The sequence below is a fragment of the Oncorhynchus mykiss genome, chromosome 26, assembly GCF_057628025.1.
Source record: "Oncorhynchus mykiss isolate SJ-2025 chromosome 26, ASM5762802v1, whole genome shotgun sequence".
NCBI classification, from domain to species: Eukaryota; Metazoa; Chordata; class Actinopteri; order Salmoniformes; family Salmonidae; genus Oncorhynchus; species Oncorhynchus mykiss.
In genome coordinates, this window is record NC_143047.1 from 950303 (window position 1) to 968150 (window position 17848).

The 17848-nt window shown below is 41.2% G+C and overlaps 1 protein-coding gene across 50 annotated transcripts in view; it reads right to left on the reverse strand.

Annotated features, from left to right (window-relative positions):
* The window catches only part of LOC110506238 (uncharacterized), a 328665-nt gene that overhangs the window by 104573 nt on the left and 206244 nt on the right, over nt 1-17848 (reverse strand). For 45 of the 50 annotated variants that reach the window (XM_090221671.1, XM_090221663.1, XM_090221692.1 and 42 more), the window contains exons 2-10: nt 3681-3890; nt 3455-3538; nt 3267-3359; nt 2573-2716; nt 2346-2444; nt 2136-2255; nt 1508-1627; nt 597-647; nt 381-407 (exon numbers count right to left, since the gene is read on the reverse strand). In XM_090221671.1, the coding sequence (XP_090077797.1) occupies nt 381-407; nt 597-647; nt 1508-1627; nt 2136-2255; nt 2346-2444; nt 2573-2716; nt 3267-3359; nt 3455-3538; nt 3681-3890 (948 nt within the window). Of the gene's footprint in view, nt 1-380; nt 408-596; nt 648-1507; nt 1628-2135; nt 2256-2345; nt 2445-2572; nt 2717-3248; nt 3360-3454; nt 3539-3680; nt 3891-17848 lie in introns of all 50 variants that reach the window. The other 5 variants (XM_090221694.1, XM_090221702.1, XM_090221687.1 and 2 more) reach the window with 1 other exon arrangement.

The window sequence follows — 17848 nt, forward strand, 5'->3', positions numbered from 1 at the left end:
GCCACACCTTTGCACACTGAATGAGATTGGTTGATTTTAACACGGGAGACCGAGATTTTCAAATTGTCTCAACTATTGCCATGGATGATACAAAACAAAAATATTATGTAGATCATTTTGTAATGAGGAAAATCTTGTAACTGATCATATTCAAAAATATTATGTGACAACCTTAGTCGCCCCTTATAATACACCTTGATTTACACAACTGAACAAACAAAACAAAAACATTTCAAGTCATCAAACATCACACCACATGAAAGCAGAATTCCACAGCCGGATCAAATGAGTTGACAATTGATGAAACTCTACATTTGTTACTGTATTAACATCATCCTTTGGTAGTGGTGACAATAGGTGTACGAACGATTGTTACGTACCTTTTTCCAGGGGTGGCAAAAACTGTCCTAGGATTGGAAGTAGGAAAAACATTGATTTGATTGAAAATCTATTGATGAAATTAAAGGGAAGAGATTTCATCAAACAACCTAATAGTACATCTACAGTATCGTGAGCGTTTGCTTAAAAATCAACCTTAACAAATTCTAAGAGAGTTTGGTAATTATTAACTAACTGAGAAATGAACAAAAACCAACCTTTCTTCCTTATCACATGCATCACAGATGCTGGTATAGTACTAGGTTCATCTACACCCAAAAGAAAACAGACATGTAGGAGTCAATATCTTGAAACATACGTGTTATTCCTAATTTCATATGTGAAAATCATGTGCTTATGTAAAGAGATTTGCATACATTTGAGTTACTTGAGCAGATAACAAGTAAAGGCCCAGTGTAGTGTACAAAACATTAGGAACACCTTTTGCCCTCAGAACAGCCTAAATTCGCCAGTGCATGTACATGGTGTCGAAAGCATTCCACAGAGATGCTGGCCCATGTTGACACCAATGCTTCCCACAGTTGTGCCAATTTGGCTGGATGTCCTTTGGGTGGTGGACCATTCTTGACACACACAGGAAACTGTTGAGTGTGAAAACCCAGCAGCGTTGCAGTTCTTGACACACTCAAACCAGTGCTCCTGGCACATACTACCATATCCCGTTCAAAGGCACTTCAATATTTTGTCTTGCCCATTCACCCTCTGAATGGCACACATACACAATCCATGTCTTAAGGATTAAAAATCCTTCTTGAAATTGTTTCCTCCCCTTCATCAACACTGATTGGAGTGGATTTAACAGGTGACATCAGTAAGGAATCATAGCTTCATATGAATTCACCTGATCAGTCTATGTCATGGAAAGAGTTCCTAATGTTTTGTACACTCGGTGTATAGCCAGAACAGTATCATGAATGAGATGGTACGTTATTGATGTCAGGTCCAAAATGATTAGCACCCTTGATAAATAATACAAATACTGAGCAATCTTTATCAATGGTGCCAATAATGTTGGACCTGACTGTATGTCACATGTCACATTATCTATGTCCTATTATTGTTCCTATGTCATAGAATGCATATGATGGTCACACCAAACCAGGTATACCTTTATCATCCATAAGCATGTTGGACAGATAATCCATGAACATGTTTTTCCCATCTGCAATCTCAAGCACTGCATCTGTGACCACTTTCATAGGGTCAAAGTTCATCTCAGGAATGACCCCTAAAGATACAAAAAGACCATTAGCTGGTGGTGTTCCATTAGGATATGAAAAGAAGAATTGGATTGAAAGAACTGGATCTTTGAAAGATTTGTTTTTTTCTTCTTCGTCCTAATATTAAGTTCAGTGGTGGTCTTGTGTTCCCAGACACACCATGAACCAAGAATGGCTAGAGGCTAGGCTTGTTCAATGGTAACTTCCAAGACATGACATACAGTAACACAGCTTCATAGCAATTGAATAAGCAAATTCATACATTATTATAACTGTTCTCTGAAAATACCCACTAATACAGGGGTGTCAAACTCATTCCATGGAGGGCCGAGTGTCTGCAGGGTTTTGGTTTTTCCTTTCAATTAAAACCTAGACAACCAGGTGAGGGGAGTTCCTTACTAACGAGTGACCTTAATTCATCAATGAAGTACAAGGGTGGAGCGAAAACCCGCAGACATTTCCGTGGAATGAGTTTGACATGTGCTCTAAGACAAGCTACTTGCTATTTATAAGTACCTTGATCGCCTATTAGCAAGTTGGAGACATAGTCCACAAGCATGTTCTTCTGCTCAATGACAATCCCAAACATTCTTCTGAGAACCAGTATGGGATCGATGTTCACTTCTTGAGGGATACCTGTTCATAGGAGAGGTGAACTGAAAATTCTGATAATCCATGCATTGATTTGAACTATTTTGCTGTAAATTGCTCTACAGAAGTGCATACCTGGCAGCAGGTCCCAAATGTAGGTTCCAGTAGAACTTGTACAGTCCTTGATAACATGCACTATGTCTTCTGCATTGATGTTCAGTGCATGGATAAGGGCTGAGCATAGAAGAAAATATGGAGAGCTCATCACATGTATTAAGGACATTTACTTTTTATCAATACCAACAAAGAAATAAAATAATATTTATAGAAATTAATGTTATGTAATAACAATGTGGACATACCCTGTAAGATATCCAATATGGCATCCAATAGAACACAGAGTGTGCCTTGTATGTAACCCACGACTCCACATATAGAGTTATTGGTGACATTGAACACACCCCTGCCAATAATCACCGGGTCAACGTAGCTCAGGTAAAAGTTTCCTGAGAAAATAAACATTTTCAAACATGTCATATTAATTTGTTAGTCCAATGTAGTAATATCTAAATAGTTGCAGAAGTTAGGTGTAATTTGGTGTTTTAAATTAATACAGTGGGGGGGCACAGATTACTAATTATTGCACAGCACTTGACATGAATGTGTAGATTATGTGTCGTAGGTGGATCTACGGAAAAATCACTGCCTATAAAAATAAACTCTACCATTTTTATTCTATTTATAATCAGGTTTGCAACTTTTCTATTAGCATTTTGAATGATTGAACATGGCATATAATGTTGGAATTAAATACAGATTTTCAGAAGAGTTGTGTTTTTGTGATGTATTTCCGTGATAGGAAGTTACAAGTACTAATCAATATTGCAGTGCAAAGTCAAGTACAGTGCAATATCATTAATCTGTGTTGCTTGGAATCCCGGCCTAACGTTCATTAATGTAAGGAAACAAAAAAACTAAATTAACCTCCCCCAAAAAAATTCCCCAAAAAATGTCAAGAACATAAGACCACTTTAACACCATTGGGCATCCTTATACCGTCATCATCAGAGAGGAAGTCCATAAATAAGTCTTTTACATCTTTGACAGCATTCATGTGGTCCAGACTCAAATGAGGAGCAAATGCACATTCTGAGGACACAGTAAGAAAATGTATATTGCTTTACACAGTTTTTAAATTGGACAGGATTCTGCGTAAAAATATTATAAGATATATATATAGCTACCTTGAGCCTCATAGAACATGTTGGACATTCCCTCTACAGCATCATTAACAGCTTTCATGGGATCCAAAACTACGTCTTGAATGTCTGCAAAAAAGCATTGTGAAAAACAAGGTTAGGGTAAGGGTTTGGGAAGAAAATGTAATACTGTTTAACATGAAATATGTTCAAATATTTTCAAACTAATGGTCTCCATAAGACTTAACAAATGTCAAAGAAAGAGACTTACCAGTGACCCCTTTATATTCTACAACATCAAACATCATGAAGCCTGCAGTAATCCAGGAGAGAAGGAGGCTAATAGTCACCACTAACTCTACAGAAAAGGTTAGTTTCTTGAGTATTCCAAACCCTTGGGCCTTAGGAGGGGATGATGGGGGCACCACGTTCCCATTCAGCCCATCGGCTACAGCAGCTGAGATGGACTCCACCACTGCACCTGGAAGCATGAGAAAGCTTTAAATTGCTGCCAAGTAATGCATGATCGTCATACTTACTCTATACTAGTGATTCATCTTGGGGCTGAGTGAGGAGTAGAAATTCAACAAATCAGGTAGCTATTATGTCAGTGATATTTCCTATTATAGTAGTGATATCTTTAAATATGCCACAAAGCTTGGAATATGTACACGTCCTGTTAAGTGCATGGCAGTATAATTGTTTTCAATACCCAGTTAACACAAATAAATACAACACAAATAGTTTGACATTCAATAGGTTATTTACTGGCCTCTAGACAGATAAATCTTCAGGTGTTTTTGGTACCCTTATTATACACTCTAAAAGAAAAATGCTACTAGTATTATCCCTCAGCTGTCATAAGACAGCTTTAGCCACATGTTTGTTGTGGTTAATAAGTCTAAGGCCCCATCCAGACAGGGAAGGACCTCAGTGATGCCAGTGACTCAGATGTGCAAAGTTGACTCAGTCAACTTCTGGGGTTGCTGCAGAGGAGGTCAAAGGGAGGTTGATGTAGTTGATGGTTTTTAGCGTTACCGATTCTGGGGCGGTGCCAGAACCAGTTGGACGGGCATTTCATTTCCATATAGGACCATGTTTCTTCATGGGTGGTCCCGTGATAAAAAAAAATGCTTTTATCGTAAAGCCATCATTTAACTAAATATGTATTACCAACTCATCTTGGGTATGTCTATCAGCTTTCCACATGTGGATTTGGGGATTTTCTCCTTTTCTCAATCTCTGTTAAATGTGACCCGTTTCAGGAAGCTAGGCATATGTCACAAGTCACAGGAGAGGCTTTTTATAATTTTCATGTGCCTTAATAACAAAGTTGTATGCCATCTGTAAATGTGAATACCAATGTTAAATTATGAGCCTTGTTTGTTAAGCCACAGAAAAGGACAACAACCTTCCCAATAACCATGATTGGCTGAGATAATGAGTGGGCTGGGCATGCTGAGAGAGGAGTTTGGATTGGTTTGGCATATACAGGTATGAAGGCTTCTGTCTGTTTGAGCTGGTCAGTCTGTGTTGGTAATCCTGTCGAACACAGCTTTAAAAAAGTAGTGGTGCTGCATAAAGTGTTGCTCTCCACTTTCTGGGGGATCGAGTTTTGAAATCAGTGGAATTAGAGAATGAAAGCTAAAGAGTTGGAGAAGACGGATTATGTAACGGATGTGAAACGGCTAGCTTAGTTAGCAGTGTGCGCTAAATAGCGTTTCAATCGGTGACATCACTTGCTCTGAGACCTTGAAGTAGTTGTTCCCCTTGCTCTGCAAGGGCCGCGGCTTTTGTGGAGCGATGGGTAACGATGCTTCGTGGATGTCAGTTGTTGATGTGTGCAGAAGGTCCCTGGTTCGCGCCCGGGTATGGGCGAGGGGACGGTCTAAAATTATACTGTTACAATTACATCTTCAAACTAAGGAAAACTGTGGCATGGAATACGTGACATGCATGATGATGTATATGGGTAAGATAGCTAGCTACATTTTCAGATATTACACGTTTATAATTTTGACAGAAAGTGGTTTCACTTAAAGCTAAAGTGTACTGCTAGCTAGCCAACTCATGTTAGCTGGCTGGCTCCCTAGTGAACATTAAGTGTATGACGTTATTATTTGTATCCCAGAACCATTTGCTTTGCTAGTTAAAGCCTAATGTTAGCTAGCTAACATTGAACCTCATTGGTTAGCTCCCAGCAGATTCATGCAGGGTAGCAACGACAGAATTTGGCACTATGTTCATTGTTGTTTAACTGGCAGGCTAACTGGCAGGCTCATAGGCTAACGTTATGTGACGTGTGTGATCTTACATGTTGTTTATCTAGCTAGGTTTATTGTTTACCTAGCTAGCTACATGTCTTAAGCTAAAGTGTACTGTTAGCTAGATAGCTAACGTTAGCTGGCTGGCTCCCTAGCTGACGTTATTATTCGTATCCCAGAGCAATTTGCTTGGCTAGTTAGAGCCCAATGTTAGCTAGCTATGTCTATTTCTGACATTTGTAATTCCTTTACTTGTTTGTAAAATGTTTGTATGCTTTTGTAAACGGGGTACTGTCCTCAGATAATTGCATGGTATGCTTTCGCCGTAAAGCCTTTTTGAAATCTGACAAAGCAGCTGGATTAACAAGTTAATCTTTAAGACGATGTATAACACTTATGAATGTTTATTATGACTATTTCTGTATTTTGAATTTGACGTTCTGCAATTTCACCGGATGTTGTCGAGGTGGGTCGCTAGCGGAACGCCTGCACCAGAAAGCTTAAGCTAAAGCGTACAACACTCGCTGAATATGGTCATTGTCAGTAAACGTGGGCAAAAAATCATAATGAAATTGTTGCCAGCAGAGCTGGTTAGGCTGTTTCCATGTTTTCCTGAGGGAACACAAATAATTGGCCAGAGCGTCAAGTGTGTGCTCTGAACGGTCTGAGAGCGAAATTATGTGGATGGGGCTAAAGCTTAAAAGAGGGTGTGAACGGTGCTGAATGGGTGTAGACAAAGAAGAGCTCTTCACTAGATACCAAAACATTCAAATGCTGTTTCTCTAAATTAAGTTCTCTCAAAATTAAGCAGAATTACTCTCCCATTCCTCAAAAATGCAGTGTATGATATATCATTTTGTAGCTCTGAGTCTCTACGTTCATCCACACACCATTTCAAATTTTGCTACTTAAGACCGAATCCAACTGGTGAGTCACAAATTAGATTCAATGGGATTCGTCTGGGCTTTGGCTGGGCCACTCGAGGACTTTCACTTTCTTGTTCTGAAGCCATTCCAGCATTGCTTTAGCTGTATGATCATTGTCCTGTTGGAATGTAAATCTTTGCCCCAGTCTAAGGTTGTTAGTACTCTGAAGAGGTTCTCATGAAGGACTAGCTTGGATTTTTTCTCCATTCATTGTTCTCTCTATTCTTACCAGTCTCCCTGCCACTATAAAGCATCCCCATAACATGATGATGCCACCACCATGCTTCACGGTAGGGATGGTGTTAGACAGGTGATGAGCTGTGACTGGTTTTCTCCAGACAGCGCATTTTATTTAGACCAAAGAGTAAAATGTTTCTCATCCGACCACATAATCATTTGCCTTATGATCTCAGAGTCCTTCACGTGCATTTTTGCAGGGGTGCTGTCATGTGCCTCAGGAGTGGTTCCATTTGGCTGCTCTCCCATAAAGTCCAGATTGGTGGTGTGCTGTAGAGACGTTGTCCTTCTGGCAGGTTCTCCCGTCTCAGCCAAGAAACTCTGTAGTTCTGTCAGAGTGGTCATTGGGTTCTTGGTCACCTCCCTGACCAAGGTCCTTCTTGCCCCGGTTGCTCAGTTTGGTCGGACAGCCAGAACTAGGCAGAATCTGGGTTGTTTTTTTCCAATTCCCAATGATGGAGACCACTGTGCTTTCGGAATCTTTCAACACTTTAGAACTTATGGGGTATTGTGCGTAGATGGGTGAGAAAAACATCTATTCAATCAATGTTTTATTCAGGCTGTAACAACAAAATGTGTAATAAGTCAAGGGGTATGAATACTTTTTGTATTTATATATAACTAAAATATAAAACGGCACATGTGAAGTTTGTCCCATGTTTAATTGGTCCCATGTTTAAGCTGAAATTAAAATTCCCAGAACGTTTCCATGCACACAAGCAGCTTATTTCTCTCAAATTTTGTGCAAAAATGTTTTTACATCCCATTTAGTGAGCATTTCTCCTTTTCCAAGAAAATCAATTTACCTGACAGGTGTGGCTTATCAAGCAGCTGTTCAAAAAGCATGATCATTACACAGGTGCATCTTGTGCTGGGGACAATAAAATGTCACAGTTTTGTCACACAACACAATGCCACAGATGTCTGAAGTTTTGAGGGAGCGTGCAATTGGCACGCTGACTGCAGTATTGTCCACCAGAGCTGTTGCCTGCCGTAAGTTGCCTCCAACTTCATTTTAGAGAATTTGGCACTACGTCCAAACGACCTCACAACCGCAGACCATGTGTAACCATGCCAGCTCAGGACCTCCACATCTGGCATCTTCACCTGCAAGATCATCTCAGACCAGCCACTCGGGCAGCTGATGAAATTGTCAGTTTGCACAACCAAATAACTTACACACAAACTGTCAGAAACTGTCTCAGGGAAGCTCATCTGTGTTCTCGTTTTCCTCACCAGAGTCTTTACCTGACTGCAGTTCGGCATCATAACCGACCTCAGTGAGCAAATGCTCACCTTCGATGAGAGATTTGCTCACAATTGCATGTTACAGATGGCAATTTGAATGGACAGAGGTACCGTGACGAGGTGCTGAGGCCCATGTCGCAAGGATTTGTATACAATTCCTGTAAGCCGAAAATTTCCCAGTACCTCAATGGCCTGCATACTCCCCAGACATGTCACCCATTGAGCATAATTGGGATGCTCTGAATTGACGTGTAAGACAGCATGTTCCAGTTCCCGCCAATATCCAGCCACTTCGCACAACCAAGATTGGGACAACATTACAGAGGCCACAATCAACAGCCTGATCAACGCAATGGAAAGGTGGTGTGTCGCACTGCATCAGGCAAATGGTGATCACACCAGATACTGACTGGTTTTTTGATCCTCACCCCTACCAAGGTATCTGTGACCAATATATTAATATCTGTGTTCCCAGTCATGTGATTAGGGCCTAATGAATTCATTTCAATTGACTGATTTCCTTATATGAACTGTAACTCAGTGAAATCTTAGAAATTGTTGCATGTTGCGTTATATTTTTGTTCGGTGTAGTTTATCATTGTATCATTTTCATGGAATTTTTGTGGTAATTAAATACAATTTACACAACAGGTGGGTCTAATCTTGAATGCTGATTGGTTAAAACCACGTTCCAGCCGGTGTCTAATCCACAAGTTACCACCGGCTAAATCTTTGACATTAAAATGCCTATTTACTCTGTTCCATCTGACTGCGCAATTCACTGTCTCATCAGCACAGCCAGGCAATTTATAGACTTGATCTCCACTATAAAAACCATCTAGACTATATCTCACATGTATTTTTTTCTTTTAGACTACCATTTCATGTTCAAAATCAGAGATTTGTATAAACCATTCTGTCTCTCCGATATCCTCAACATTGTTTCAATATTCAAATTCGATATCTAGCGGTCCCAAAATATTGAACGTATCAGAAGTCGAACACCCATGCCAAATCATGAATCAGCTGGCATAATTTATGGATATTTACAAAGAAATGTTAATTGAGAAAATGTCGAACACAACGAAGTGCAGCTAGTTTGCAGTCTTTCCAGCTTCAGTGATTCTGTTAGCTGTGTGTTTGGTTAACTCCTCTGAACAACAGTGTCCTGAGGAGAGAGCAAATGTTTTATGCCAGGCGAAATTGCGCCTCATTAGCTCATTGTTATGAATGTATCCGAATAAATGTCACTAGAAAACAGCCTAAACAAATGCAAATGCAGCTTCTTTGTTGTTATTATGGCAGCACTGTATGACTTGACTGTAAATTAGCCATTGTTGGCTAGCTAGGTAGCAAGGGATAAGAATGTTACCAGCCAGTATGATAATGGAACATTTAGAGCAAGCTAATGTCCATAGATATAGAAAGAAAATACTTAATGACTGGGTTGAGTCTCTGGCAACTGAACCAATGGAACAAACAACCAGCCGGCTTGGGTAGCAATATCTTGTGGAAGGATGTTGTCAGGACCTGGTGCTAATTAATCAATCAAAATAACATATTTTTGTTAAATATGTCAATCATTATTTGAATATGTTGGTAACCTGTTGTATAAAAGTGATAACGCCCTTGAATCAGGTATTTAGAGGATATATTGGCACAGTTTGCCGGCCCGAGACAAACACCCATGCCAATATATCCGCCAAATACCGGCTTCTCTGCCATTATCACTTAATTATTTAGAACTTATTTAGCCCCCGTGCTAAGGAAGCACTACATCCCTGTTACCTTTGCACGTTCATCCAAAATAATTCTAGCATCCGAACAGCGCAAGGTGCACCTGACCAACTTCTTACATTTACAAGTCTTAAACTGCCACACCGAGTGAACACCCCCCTGTCTTACTATATTTAGCCTATGTATCTGATAGACAACAATGACAAGCCACCAGGTCCTGACAACTTCGATGGGAAATTACTGAAGATAATAGAAGATGATATTGCCAATCCTATTTGCCATATTGTTAATTTAAGCTGACTAGAAAGTGTCTGGTAGGAAGCAAAAGTTATTCCCTTAACTAAGGACACATAAGCCCCCTTTACTAGCTCAAATAGCCGACCAATCAGCCTGCTACCAACCCTTTGTAAACCTTTGGAAAAGATTGTGCTATTTTACAGTAAACAAATAGACAGACTTTCAGCATGCTTAAAGGGAAGGACATACAACAAGCACAGCACTTACACAAATGACTGATGATTGGCTGAGAGAAATTGATGATGAAAAGATTGTGGGGGCTGTTTGGTAGACTTCAGTCCGGCTTTTGACATTATTGATCATAGTCTTTTGCTGGAAAAACGTATGTGTTATTGCTTTACACCCACTGCTATATTATGGATGAAAAGTTACCTGTCTAACAGAACACAGAGGGTGTTCTTTAATGCGAGATTTGAGGAAAGCTAGTGTGTCTATGTATACGGATGACTGAACACTATACACGTCAGCTACCACAGTCACAGAAGTTAACTGCAACACTTAACTTAGCTGCAGTTAGTTTCAGAATGGGTGGAAAGGGGATATGTTAGTCCTAAATATTTCTAAACCTAAAAGCATTGTATTTGGGAAAAATCATTCACTAAACCCTAAACCTCAACTAAATCTTGTAATGAACAATGTGGTGATTGAGCAAGTTGAACTGTCATGGTCAAAATATATTGATACAACAGTAACTAGGATGGGGAGAATTCTGTCCATAAAGAGCTGCTCTGCATTCTTAACAGCACTATCAAAAAGGCAGGTCCTACAGGCCCTAGTTTTGTTCCACCTGTTCAGTTGTGTGGTCAAGTGCCACAAAGAGGGACTTAGGAAAATTCCAATTGGCTCAGAACAGGGCAGCACGGCTGGCCCTTGGATGTACACAGAGAGGTAACATTAATAATATGCATGTCAATCTCTCCTGGCTCAAAGTGAAGGAGAGATTGACTAACATCACTACTTGTATTTGTGAGAAGTATTAACATGTCTGTTTGAACTAATGGCACACAGCTCGGACACCCATGCATACCCCACAAGACATGCCACCAGAGGTCTCTTTACAGTCCCCAAGTCCAGAACAGACTATGAGAAGGCGCACAGTACTAAATATAGCCATGACTACATTGAACTCTACTCCACATCAAGTAACTCATGCAAGCAGTAAAATTAGGTTTAAAATGCAGATACAAATACACATTATGGAACAGCGAAGACTGTGAAGCAACCCACAAATATAGGCACAGACACATGCATACAACCACACGGTAACATAAGCACTACACCCACACGTACAAATGGATTTTGTGTTGTAGATATGTGGTAGTAGAGTAGGGGCCTGAGGGCACAGGAAGAGTAGCTGCTGTCTTGAACAGGTCGATTCGTCCTCAACAATAATTTATTTCAACTCAGTTTAATTTATTTTGGGTTGGCGGCCCCTTGGAGGTCAGGGTTCCTTCCCCCAGATAGCATATGAACACATCATAAACAGCAAAGAATTGCAGGGAATTGCAGGAAATTATTATTTTCTCATCCTCATGGCAAAATGTAAAGAATAGCATGAGATGAGCTATAAAACAGCAACTTTGTCTCTCAGCTGCATGACACATTATGTAGAAAAGCATTATAAGACTGCACATTTTTCCTCTCTGCCCATGGCAAAATGTGTTGAAATGCAGGAAGTTAGCCATTTTCCTAAATAAGTCTGTTTAACCCCCCCCCCAAAAAATATATATATATTTTGGGCGGGTTGGGAGGCTCTCTTGAGGTATGTGCCCCGGGGCCCCAAATGAGTTAATCCGACTCTGTTCGGACGGACTGGGTCTCCTCTGCTCAGCCGCTCAGATTGTTCATTAATTATTCATTTTTTTTCATTGGTTGAAATATATTTTTGGGCTGCGCCATCGAGTTTATGATGAAAACGCCGCTGGCACTGACCCGGCACCCCTGGTAGGCTAAAATCGAACACACCAAAACAGTACCACATCTTCAACTTTGTTCCTGTCATTTAAAGAAAACCTTCCAGAATGACGAGTGGATGCTGACAGAATACGGTCAGGCGAGACTCAGGAGTCGGGATCAACATTCAATGGTATGTTCACACTCTAGTACTGCACACTATGTGACCAAAAGTATGTGGACACCTTCATGGGCATTAATATGGAGTTGGTCCCGCCTTGGCTGTAATAACAGCTTCCACTCTTCTGGGAAGGCTTTTCACTAGATGTCACATCTGCTCCCACTACGCCATCTGGTGTTCATCCGGTGTCATCCTAACCTGCTGTTCTCCCCCTGTACATTCTCACACACTCTCACACTCTCTCTCTCTCTTTCTCTCTCCCTCCCTCCCTCCTGCTCAGTCAGTTGTTATCTTAGCCTTTACTCTTTACTCCTATTACTCTGCTGTGCTTGTTTCCCTGCTTGTTTCGTCCTCTCGTTGCAGTTACTGCTCTGTCTCTGGCTCCTGTACCACATCTCACCACCCAACCACCTTGCTCTGGTCTTCTTGGATTCTCCTCAGGACCTGTTTACCCTGTTAAACTCAGTCAACTCCAACCTCTACATTTCTGTTTTTTCTGTAATTCAATCTGAGCTACCCCAGTTCTGCACTCCTCATCTCTCTGTGAACAAAAAACATTTTGGTTCATTCATCCCTGCTTCTGCATCTGAGTCCGCTCTTGGGTTCCCCTGTGTTCGCTCCATGTAACAGATGTTGAAACATTTCTGCAGGGACTTGCTTCCATTCAGCCACAAGAGCATTAGTGAGGCCGGGCACTGATGTTGGGCTTTTAAGCCTGGCTCGCAGTCTGCGTTCCAATTCATCCCAAAGGTGTTCGATGGGGTTGAGGTCAGGGCTCTGTACAGGCAAATCAAGTTCTTCCACACCCATCTCGACAAACCATTTCTGTATGGACCTCGCTTTGTGCACAGGGGAATTGTCATGCTGAAACAGGAAAGGGCCTTCTCCAAACTATTGCCACAAGTTGGATGCACAGAATCATCTAGAATGTCATTGTGGAGTTAAGATTTCCCTTCACTCTAACTAAGGGACCTAGCCTGAACCATGATAAACAGGCCCAGACCATTATTCCTCCTCCACCAAACTTTACAGTTGGCACTATGCATTTAGGTAGGTAGTGTTCTCCTGGCTTCCTCCAAATCCAGATTCGTCTGTTGGACTACCAGATGGTGAAGCGTGATTCATCACTCCAGAGAACGTGTTTCCACTGGCAGGTGGAAGCCAGGAGTCGAATGGCGGCGAGCTTTACACCACTCCAACCGACGCATGGCATTGCGCATGGTGATCTTAGGCATGTGTGCGACTGCTCAGCCATGGAAACCCATTTCATGAAGCTCCCGACAAACAGTTCTTGTGCTGACATTGCTTCCAGAGGTTTGGAACTCGGTAGTGAGTGTTGCAACCGAGGACAGACGATCGCTGCATGCTTCAGCACTCTGCAGTCCCGTTCTGTGAGCTTGTGTGGCCTAGTTGTTTCAACTTCCCAATAACAGCACTTAAAGTTGACCAGGGCAGCTCTAGCACCGCATAAATGACAGTCACTTAATGTCAGCTAACAATTGCTAGGTTAGTCTAGCCAGCTATCTAAACTTGTGTACTAATGGCTGAATACCAACCGAGCATGCAAGGCCCAGTGGCCCTGACCTCCAGGGGTCCCCCATTTATTTTGTTAGTCACTCTCACGCATATCATTAACATGGCATACGTCTTGGCAAAATGTGTAGAATTGCAGAAAATTAGCTGTAAAACAAACAGGAAAATGATCTTTGCCCCATGGCAAAATGTGTAAAGTTGCAGACAGCTTACTTTAAAACTGCAAAACTCCCCATGGAAAAAAATTGAAGAACTGCAGAATGTGTGTGTGTGTGTGTGTGTGTGACAAGCTTTCCACCCTATGCCCTAACAGGATCTCCGGACCCCCCCCCCCCCCACCCTCTTAAACCGTTCATCCCTTCAGATATCTAAAACATAATTTTGTATGTACAGTTTTAAGAATCTGTACACTATTTCCCCCTTGAAATGTGTTGTGAAATGTATTTCTGTACTGGATCCAGATTTACCATTATATCATAATCTATAATCACATCACACTATAATCACATCAGTTTGGTTCATTAGCTGTGTTTGAATACCCATACTAACATACTGTATACTGCATACTTTATTAGTATATACAACATACTATTAGTTCATTTTAGTATACTGTAAACAAACGTTATCCTTTCAGTTGAGCGTAGTAGAGCCTGTCTACCGGAAGTTGATGCTGTTGCTAGCTTGTTAGCAGAACAAATGACTAGCTAAACAATTTACGATTTTTGGTGTGTTCGTAAATTCAATCTGGAGCCAGAGTCCGCTCTGGGCGTTTGTAAATCCTGAGCATTGTCAGTTTGTAATTTCAGAGCGCACACTGGACGCTCTGGCTGAGGAGTAGTGTTGATTTGAGCGTTCAATGATAGTCAAGCACCCAAGCTAACAATTTAACTATTCTGTTTTTGTCAATGTTTACTGACAAAATCAATGGGTGTAGACCGTTTGTAAATTTGTCAGTTATTCTACATGAGAATGCTCTGAAATTGGAGTAGATTAAGTTTTATTACAGTTTTAATAAGTTACGTTACACATTATGTTGGCTGACAATTTGTTAGCTACGCTATCCTTACGAACTGCATTGTTAATTAATGGTCCTGCCATACATACCTACACGTACCAGGCCTCCTAATTGTCCCTAGAATTTCTAAGCAAACAGCTGGAGGCAGGGCTTTCTCATATAGAGCTCCATTTTTATGGAATGGTCTGCCTACCCATGTGAGAGACGCAAGCTCGGTCTTAACCTTTAAGTCTTTACTGAAAACTCATCTCTTCAGCGGGTCATATGATTGATTGTTGTCTGGCCCAGGAGTGTGAAGGTCCAGGAGTGTGAAGGTGAACGGAAAGGCTCTGGAGCAACGAACCACCCTTGCTGTCTCTGCCTGGCCGGTTCCCCTCTTTCTACTGGGATTCTCTGCCTCTAACCCTATTACAGGGGCTGAGTCACTGGCTTACTGGTGCTCTTTCATGCTGTCCCTAGGAGGGGTACGTCACTTGAGTGGGTTGAGTCACTGATGTGATCTTCCTGTCTGGGTTGGCGCCCCCCCTTGGGTTGTGCCATGGCGGAGATCTTTGTGGGCTATACTCGGCCTTGTCTCAGGATGGTAAATTGGTGGTTGACGATATCCCTCTATTGGTGTGGGGGCTGTGCTTTGGAAAAGTGGGTGGGGTTATATCCTTCCTGTTTGGCCCTGTCCGGGGGTATCAGATGGGGCCACAGTGTCTCCTGACCCCTACTGTCTCAGCCTCCAGTATTTATGCTGCAGTAGTTTGTGTCGGGGTGCTAGGGTCAGTTTGTTATATCTGGAGTACTTCTCCTGTCTTATCCGGTGTCCTGTGAGAATTTAAGTATGTTCGCTCTAATTCGTTCTCTCTCAGAGGACCTGAGCCCTAGGACCTGAGCCCTCCTACTACTACTACTACTGCGGTAATGACCTACTACTACTACGGTAATGACCTACTACTACTACTACTACTACTACTACTACTACTACTACTACTGAGGTAATGACCTACTACTACTACCACTACTACTGAGGTAATGACCTACTACTACTACTACTACTGAGGTAATGACCTACTACTACTACTGAGGTAATGACCTACTACTATTACTACTACTGAGGTAATGACCTACTACTACTGAGGTAATGACCTACTACTACTACTGAGGTAATGACCTACTACTACTACTACTACTGATGTAATGACCTACTACTACTGAGGTAATGACCTACTACTACTACTACTACTACTACTACTACTGAGGTAATGACCCACTACTACTACTACTGAGGTAATGACCTACTACTACTACTGCTGCTACCGAGGTAATGACCTACTACTACTACTGAGGTAATGACCTACTACTACTACTGAGGTAATGACCTACTACTACTACTACTACTGAGGTAATGACCTACTACTACTACTGAGGTAATGACCTACTACTACTACTACTGAGGTAATGACCTACTACTACTACTACTACGGTAATGACCTACTACTACTGAGGTAATGACCTACTACGACTACTACTACTGAGGTAATGACCACTACTACTACTACTGAGGTAATGACCTACTACTACTACTACTACTACGGTAATGACCTACTACTACTACGGTAATGACCTACTACTACTGAGGTAATGACCTACTACTACTACTACTACTGAGGTAATGACCTACTACTACTACTACTACTACTACGGTAATGACCTACTACTACTGAGGTAATGACCTACTACGACTACTACTACTGAGGTAATGACCACTACTACTACTACTGAGGTAATGACCTACTACTACTACTACTACTGAGGTAATGACCTACTACTACTACTACTACTACTACTACTACTACTACTACTGAGGTAATGACCTACTACTACTACTACTACTACTACTGAGGTAATGACCTACTACTACTACTGAGGTAATGACCTACTACTACCGAGGTAATGACCTACTACTACTACTACTACTGAGGAATTGACCTACTACTACTACTACTACCACTACTACTGAGGTAATGACCTACTACTACTACTACTACTACTACTACTGAGGTAGTGACCTACTACTACTACTACTACTACTGAGGTGATGACCTACTACTAGTACTACTGAGGTAATGACCTACTACTACTACTGAGGTAATGACCTACTACTACTACTGAGGTAATGACCTACTACTACTACTGAGGTAATGACCTACCACTAATACTACTACGGTAATGACCTACTACGGTAATGACCTAATACGGTAATGACCTACTACTACTACCGTAATGACCTACTACGACTACTGTAATGACCTACTACTACTACTACTGAGGTAATGACCTACTACTACTACTACTGAGGTAATGACCTACTACTACTACTGAGGTAATGACCTACTACTACTACTACTGAGGTAATGACCTACTACTACTACCGTAATGACCTACTACGACTACTGTAATGACCTACTACTACTACTACTACTACTACTACTAGTGAGGTAATGACCTACTACTACTACTACTACTGAGGTAATGACCTACTACTACTACTACTGAGGTAATGACCTACTACTACTACTGAGGTAATGACCTACTACTACTACTACTGAGGTAATGACCTACTACTACTACCGTAATGACCTACTACGACTACTGTAATGACCTACTACTACTACTACTACTACTACTACTAGTGAGGTAATGACCTACTACTACTACTACTACTGAGGTAATGACCTACTACTACTACTACTGAGGTAATGACCTACTACTACTACTGAGGTAATGACCTACTACTACTACTGAGGTAATGACCTACTACTACTACTACTGAGGTAATGACCTACTACTACTACCGTAATGACCTACTACGACTACTGTAATGACCTACTACTACTACTACTACTACTACTACTGAGGTAATAACCTACTACTACTCCTGAGGTAATGACCTACTACTACTACTACTGAGGTAATGACCTACTACTACTACAGTAATGACCTACTACTACTGAGGTAATGACCTACTACTACTACTGAGGTAATGACATACTACTACTTAGGTAATGACCTACTACTACTGAGGTAATGACCTACTACTGCTGGGGTAATGACCTACTA